This window comes from Epinephelus fuscoguttatus, linkage group LG21 (genome assembly GCF_011397635.1).
Source record: "Epinephelus fuscoguttatus linkage group LG21, E.fuscoguttatus.final_Chr_v1".
Classification (NCBI taxonomy): Eukaryota; Metazoa; Chordata; class Actinopteri; order Perciformes; family Serranidae; genus Epinephelus; species Epinephelus fuscoguttatus.
Genome location: NC_064772.1, coordinates 34,267,218 through 34,275,454, shown reverse-complemented (window position 1 = coordinate 34,275,454; position 8,237 = coordinate 34,267,218). Strand labels below are relative to the sequence as shown.

Sequence of the window (8,237 nt, the reverse complement as noted above, 5' to 3'; positions counted from 1 at the left end):
GCCATTGGATTTTAAAAGTGGAATTTAAATGAAAATTCTCTTCTGTTTGGACTTCTCAGTGTGTAGTCTTTCTAATGACGTACTTTCAGTCTTATACTTAACTTTACAAACTGCGACTTTCTTGACTTGCAAAAAATTACTTTTTAAATGTACAAATATAATGTATGTGATTTTTGGCACGTTCAAATAGGATCAAAAATGGTTTGTCACTCACCATTAACTACCATAGGGGAGAGCAGGGTCGTCTGTGACACTTTTATACAGACAAGGGGTTGCTTCTTAAATCTAATCTGGCACTCCACAGTAAAATTAGAGCCCTGTTGTTCAAAGTAACAAAGCATTCTTTTTCTATGTGAATCAACAAATGGTTTAATGAATCTCACATTCATTCTGTTCAGTGCTCTGCTGCTCCGTCTTCCCAGACACTTTCTGTGTCTCAATTCAGGGGTTGCAGCCTTTGAAGGACGCAAGGATGCTTGACGAAAGGAGTAAGCTAGTAAGTAAGCAGTAAGTATATGCATATATTTTTTATTTAATACTTGAGGAGATGATTCACCACCGCAGACACCGCTGCTTGATATATTTCAGGCTGACGGGCTGTTTTCAGGTAAAATTAGCCTATAGGAATGTTAACCGTTAACTAGTTAACAACTGTTAGTTAACTTAACTTAATATATGATCATAACCGGCGCACAGTGCACCTTGGGATAGGCTGGGCCACGAAGGATTCATCCTTGCATCTTACAAATTCTGGGAGGCCGCATTTCTTGGCCACAGTTGAAGGACTGACAATCAGTCTTCAAATGCACCCTTTGAAGGCTGCAGCCACTGAATTGAGACACAGCTAAATATAGACGATGCGGGCAGTGTGATTGCATCGGGGCCAATGGGGTGGAGGGGCCCAGAGAGAGAGAAGGCTTGTAAAAGTGATTCAGATTGCCACCTTGCGTCATGGTTTTCTTTTTTTCAACATATTGTACCTGGAGCAAGACAGGGGAGCATAGAAGAATGGTCCTTGCATTTATTACAATGTGATAGTTTTTATTCTCGAACTGTTTGCATGGTGGTTTCAAAGGTAAAGAAGTTTGACAGGAAAAATAAATGTACAGTAGCTTGCTAAGAACCAAAACGACACGTTCACATGCAACAGCCGGAAAAAGAAACAAACAAAACAAAAAAAAAAAAGTATGGAATATGTAGTATTTTGAGAGTGAACTTGTGATGTAATGTTCATCTGATACCATGTTGCATGTACACATTTGCTCATGTAGAGGATCAAAGAATGGCAGCTATATTCCTCACACTTCCCCTAGAGGTCAGTGTCTGTCTTTGTTTCTGATGAAGCAGAACACCATTAGTCCAACAACTTATATATAACCTAACCATATATAAAACCAAACATTGCTCTTGTATCGTTCTTTATGTTAAAATAAAATCCAAGGATAATAAATTGCTGACATTACAGACCTGTTGATGAAGTCAGAAGACGTTTATCTGTGGAGACGTTTTATCATGACACAGCAGGAAAAGCAGGGGTGCAACTACAAACTGTTGACAATGGCTTCATTCCATCTCAGTGTCCTCTGGGCAGATTTCTGTATGCTAGTTCACTGCCATGGCTTACAGGAAATATTCCCTATGTTCATATTTCTTTTTTCAAACCCAACACACTCAGGATCATCACACAGGTGTTGTCACTTGTCGGCTGATCAGACCTCTCAAGAAGACTGTGCTTGATTGATCAGATTGATTGGATCATCTTGAGTAAACGGGTCATGGTTTCTGGTAAGAGACATTGCTGTTGAGTTTTTCAAATCTATTTTTTGGCACCACAAGCCTTGCGCCATCTAGTTCCATTATGCTGGAGATGGCAGACATCTCTATGGCCGTTCTCCAAAATTTGGCACCTCATACCAAAACAATCTAGAGTGATATGTATTTTTAATTTGGAATGAACAGCCCCTTAAAGGTGGAACAATTTGTATCTTCATCATTCTTTTAAAAATAGCATACGGGAACCCAGTATCACTCCAAAGTCGTCAAAATCTGGCGCTTGGGCAGTGACTTGTGGCGTCACAAACCAATGAAATGGGCATCCTTTAACACTGGCATGATAGGCAGCTGGTTGCCTTTATAGTTTAACGGCACCCCGTCGTGTCTTAGTGATGGCCAAATGAAGCATTTTCTTTATTTTCTGAGCCCACAAGATGGCGCTTTTTGTTCAACAAAAGGTTGGAAGCTTCACTAAAATGCCATTCTTTGAGCCTCTCTCTTTAAACCATGAGCGCCATCTAGTGGGCTCAGAAAATAAAGAAAATGCTTCATGAGGCTTCATTTGGCCATCACTAGGTAAACACTGTGGGACAAGGACGAATGTTAAGGGGGCAACAGTCCCACTGGGGCGAGCAGGAGTGGTGGATGGGTCCAAAGAACACAGACTTTCTCCAGAGAGGGCGGTGTTCGCATCCTGTACGACTCTAAAGCCAAACCCTGTTCTTTTTTCCTGAACCTAACCATGTGTTTGTTGTTGATGAAAAAAAAAAACAAAACCCACCACTTAGTGGTATGGAAACGTTAAATTTCCTGTGAAAACAGAAGTGTATTTTGAAAGAAGACATTGATGTAACAGGCAGAACTTGACACGTTGTCCCAGAACTAGTGATGGCCAAATGAAGCCTCATGAAGCATTTTCTTTATTTTCTGAGCCCACTAGATGGCGCTTTTTGTTCAACAAAAGGTTGAAAGCACATTGAATTGCCATTCTTTGAGCCTCTCTCTTTAAACCATGAGCGCCATCTAGTGGGCTCAGAAAATAAAGAAAATGCTTCATGAGGCTTCATTTGGCCATCACTACCCAGAACAACAACCAACACACCCAGGGTACCTTATACGTCGTATGTGGACGTAGAAAGTCCATGACTAAAGGTTAAGATGTGACAAGGTCAAAGTGACAATGTGTTTCATATGGACTTAGCTCTGTGCAACTTAAATCTCAAATTAACCGACTAAAAACACCTTCTTAAACATTTCAACAAAGTCAAAGACAAATGAGAGTTTTAGTCCATTTTATTTCATGTTCAATAATCACATCACTAATTAACAAGTAATCACAATAAACACTTTTTTTTCCAAACCAAAAAATAAAATTCAAATTAATGAAAAAAAAAAAAAGAAAGAAAAACAACAACACAAAAAACAATGAGGAGGTTCTGCAAATGACATAGTAAGTCTACCTAACACATCCCATTGTTGTTTTTCAGCATGCTCTGCAGGTACAGTAGGCGTTTATTAGCTAGTGTTACTCTTGCATGAGTGCAGTGGTGGTAGATGAAGCTCTACAACGCTCCCTGGATAGATTACTGAGGAGCGTTTATTACACAAGCCAAACCTGACAACTACGGTTAGTTCACCTTAGACAAGGATGTGTTAGGGTCTCGGTGCGTGTGACTCTCCAGGGCAGGTTGCTGCTGTTTGAGTGCTATATATGTAGCAGCCAACATGTCTGATATGCACTACTCCCAAAATTACAGGCCTACACGTTGGCCTCACTTAGTGCCTGCTTGAATAAAAAGTTCCCTTTGCCCACTGTGATGTACAGTGTCATGTGTTTCAGGTGCGTTAGCTTCTGTCTGCTTGGTTCTTTTATCTTTTGAACCTGCAGAGGTCACTGTGTCCTGAATGAAAAGTTAACCAGCTAGTCAAAACTTTATTATCTTTTAAGACTGGGCTTACGGGCATGATTTAATAGTGTGCACTACAAATTTAGTTTAAAAATGTCTTAAATTTAACTCTATGCTGCCAGTTTAACATTTAAATCCAGCTGCTGTTACAGTGCCTTAAATAAAATCAGATTTTAAAGGTTCGAATCTTTAGTGCACATCCACATTTTGTGAAACTGGCTGTCACAATTTAAAAGTCTAATCCCTTCAACCATGAGAGCACAACCACCACGAGGCTACAGGAACACAACGATAAATACATATACAAAAGTGTTGCGTCTTTAGTACAATATATCTCAAAAGACATTCTTTCACTTCAGTAGCCTCTTTCTAATGAAAAAGGCAGACTTTTTCAATTTCTCATACTAATAATCAGAATAATAATAGTCATAATAGTCATGATAAAATACTTCCTCCCCCTCAGAGCCATTAAAAGGTACATGGACATAAAAGCTGATCTTATCAGACCTTGATACCAGCCCCTCTGTCCCCACCACGGATGCTGTTACTGTCTTTTTTGTTCTTGTTGGGGCCATGAAGAGTGCATCGACAATAAAATATCTATATACATCCGTGTGCAATCTCAAATTAGTGGTAAGCTAAAAGATGGTCGTGGACAGGCACAAGGAAAAAATTTAGCTACGCGACAGCCGTGGCACAAACAAAGCAAATCGACTATTTGATGACAGCTGCTCTCAGTCCTCAACCTGCGGGAAAGTACTCCAGCATCTGCACGTGAAACAGTCCCACTTCAGAAGACATTAGTCAAAAGTTATTGCCTATTTTGTCCAAAAAAATCTTGATCTTTCATTAAGGCTTTCTTTTCTTGAATACAATTTTAAGGGATTCCAATATGAAACAAAATAATGACTCAATCTGAATTGAAGAGTAAAAAGAGGGCACGGTAGTTCAGTTTATTGCTCTGTCTCATGTCATCACACAAAATCTCATTTCTGATTAAGCCATTTAGGAGCACTTGTTCAAAGAAGGGTACTTTAGCTTATAATTAAATCCTCTTAAATCCCTTTTGGATATATTAAAGCATTAAGGTGCAATTTAGTTCTGTCAAAGCTTCTTCACGAATCATTAAAGTAAATAGAAAAACTAAGGAGTGTTTTTGTAGTTTCATGTTTTCTCTCTAGGGGGCAGTCGATGGAGCTTTGGTCTTAGAAATGAATTTAAAGAAACTAATCTGTGCCAATGAATCTGCTGTTATCTTGTTATGTTAGCTTATCGTTACGCCAATGGAGACAAACCCAACGAAAACTGGAAGTCATTTTATCCTGTTTTACTAGATATGTCTTACAACTAGCGCTGGTTATTGAACTGTCAAACTTTATTGCAGGGTTCCTGCACATTTTTAACAATACATTTTAATAAGTTTTCCATAGCTCTTCCATTACTTTATTAAAGTAGAGTAAAATGGGTCGGCCTATATAGCAACACAGCCATTTGTAACTGCTAACGCTTGCTAGCTTCATTAGCTCGTTTACGGGAATTTCATGACCACGGGAACTCTGTTATAGATCCTTTTACTGTTCGGAAACTGTATGCTGTTTATGGTGGGCGGGGCTTAGCTGGAGGCAAAACAATTCTCCACAGACATTAGCTAGTGCTAGCTAGCGAGGCCTATTGGCTTGTTTTAGACAATGGAGGAAGATGATGTGAGTGGTTCGTTCAGAAATACTCATTCCTTGTGTCGAAGCGCACTCTGGCACAAACTGGACTGTTCGTAAATTCGGAGCGTTGTATGAATGTAGCGTTGGGTTATCCAGAGCACCACACTCTCAGGAGGAGGACAACACTTGAACGGTTTCCCCCAGTTTGTTTGCTATCAAAGCTAACGTTAGCTAATGTGCTAAAAAGTTAGCGTTGCAGAGAAATCCAATCTTCCTCTTAATCCCTCCCCAGTTTCTGATGAGGTGGACATGATAACCCTTAATACACATAACCTTATTCATCCCTACAACAGGAAATACTTTTTCCCTAACCTGATATGAAGTGTGCGCTGCACATGTGAGCATTTTTGATGATGGCCTCCGTCCAGTCCTTTGGTCTTATCACATTTAACCATCTTTGTTTTTGTTGACGGGCAGTGGCGGCTGGTTTTGAGCCATGACCCCTTCTAGATCACATTTTAAGACTCCTATGTAGCCTACAGCCCTGTGGTGGAGAGTTGTGCTTTGCCTCCAGCTAACAAACTGATGTTATTGTGACATCGAGCCTAAAAGGGTCTATAGACGTAGCCTCATTGTGTTTTCAGTTTGTGAAAATCAACTGCAACATTTTGATCACTCAAACAAGTCTTGTTCGGCATTTGGTTGCACTAAAAAAAAGGTCTAAGGAATCGGATAATCAGTTTTCCAGTAAGTGAATTTTGTTTTAATGGTTTTAAGACTGTTTTTTGCTAGCTAAAAATTAGCATTATCACAAATAACCATGGCTGTAAGCGCACCGTGCTAACCAAGCTAGCAGCTAGCATTAGGGTTATCTCCACCCTCTCGTCCAATTATAGTCACTTTTGGCTGCAGAAATCCAAGATGACGGGAGTCCTCACACAGTAGAATTAATAATGCAATTAAGAGGTGAAACAACAGCCATCAGACACCAGCTCTTCCTGTCCATAATTTGAGTAACAACACATCAACTGTCTTGGATTGCCCCCGAGATATACATATGGTACCAAACCACAACACTTTGAGTCATAATGCACGATGGCTTTCAGCTCTGGGTGTGATGTCGTATAATGTGGCCATGCATTATAAAGGCAATTGGAGGCAACAGTTTAATACATTGCTACAAGAGAAGAGTATAAAGCCACATCATGTTCCACTGCCAACACTCCAAAGACAAAAGTGCCGAACACGTAGGAGAGATGTTTTCGTATTCAGCTACTGCCAAACAACATGCTACCATTACCCTCATAGAAACACCTGAAATGGGACAACAACCATGACGACACACAACTACCAGGACAGCTTGATTTACAGAATTTCCTTACAATAGTGAAACCAGGTTGCCCCTAACGTTTTACGTCCGATTCGTCAGCTACGATATCCCATTTGTCTGAGCAGTTTTAGGCGTGAGCCTGCGTCACCCTCGTTCACTGCAGTTTTCAGGTAAGAAGGACAGGAGGCACATACGAGACACACAGCTCCTTTGACTTCAGAGACGTTTAGGCATCTTCCTTGTCTCCCTCTGGATCGCATGCACACTTAAAGCTTCTCTACTTAAGCGAACTTCCACTATTGCTTTTCAAAAACTTTCACCTTTCGACAAGTATTTTGCTATAAATGCAACGCTTGCTCTGTCACCCTTCTTGCATCATATCCATTCTCACTTTCTTCCTCCCTCTAAACATTTTCACTGTGTGTCTTGGTTTAACAAAAACCTGTGCGTGTTTTCAAGATATTCTGAGTGCTATTGGAAAAAAAAAAAGACCGCCCACTGTATTGCTTACGCAGGAAGAGACGTACAATAAATAAATAAACCCTTGTTTTTAAATCAAGAAACTAGGAGGGAAAGAAAAGAAGAGAAAACTTGAGAAAGACAGAAATAAGATCCAAGAACACCAAAGCTCATTTTTACACAATGTTGTCACTCAAACACATCATCACAAACAGAGAATAAAGAGTTAAACAGCCTAAAATGGTTCAAACAGCCTACTTGTTGTCTAGCTTTTTTGTTTGTCAGCTTGTTTATGGTAAGTGATAGTGAAGAGAGAGAAAGTGATGAAGCAGATGAGACGGACAGCTGATTACTATGATGTTACTGAAACAGAGGGTGAGCGGTTATTGGGAATGGACAGCCCTAAAGTCACGAGGGAAAGAGAAGCTATGTGTGAGTCCAGGAGGGTTTCCACGCTGCTCAGTTGACTAATGAAGTGATCGCTGCTTATTGGTTATGTGAAGGTGACATGAAGCGGGGTCGAAGTACACCACCGGGCTGTGGGGTAAAGAGGATCCAAGTGAAACCCACTGATTCCGGGTCAGCAGTTTTGGAAAAGACACAACCAAATACGTGAGAAAACCTTCCCCTCGTTTCCTTCCACATAGATTCCCAAGCTTAGTCTATACCGTCACGTCATGATGATGAGCTCAGATGTGAGAGAAGAGGCAAGATAACATGATACTAGAGCTGCAGAACTATTGGATGATTCAAAGAATTTGCAATGACAGATTTAAGATAAAAGGGGCTCTGCGGGGTTTAATGGGGACAAAAAAGGTAAAGATCCCTTTAAAGAGCTGCTGTCCTCCCCCTGGACCTCCCCCTGAAGATGCAGCGAGGAGGGGGCAGAGGGGGAGCCGACGCAGCCTGCAGAAGCCAACGGTTCGATGAGCGAGACGCTGCGAGGAGTCGGGTGTTGCTGGCGGAGGTTTTGGTGTAGAGAGTGGGAGGAACCGTGCGGGTGGGGTCTGTTGTCGTCTTGGGGGGCTGGCCAGGTGATGATGTCGGCGCCGTGGTCCGTGCGAGAGCGAGCATTCTCGCGGAAGTTGAGCTTGAAACACTCAATCTGCA

General features: G+C 41.1%; 1 protein-coding gene across 1 annotated transcript in view; it reads right to left on the bottom strand.

Moving 5' to 3' along the window:
* Window positions 1–3,048: 3,048 nt before the first annotated feature.
* The window catches only part of LOC125881951 (microtubule-associated protein 4), a 171,974-nt gene continuing 166,785 nt past the window's right edge, over window positions 3,049–8,237 (bottom strand). The window contains exon 18 of the mRNA XM_049565435.1: window positions 3,049–8,232. Coding sequence (XP_049421392.1) covers window positions 8,228–8,232 — 5 coding nt within the window. The 3' untranslated portion in view covers window positions 3,049–8,227. The remainder of the gene's footprint in view (window positions 8,233–8,237) is intronic.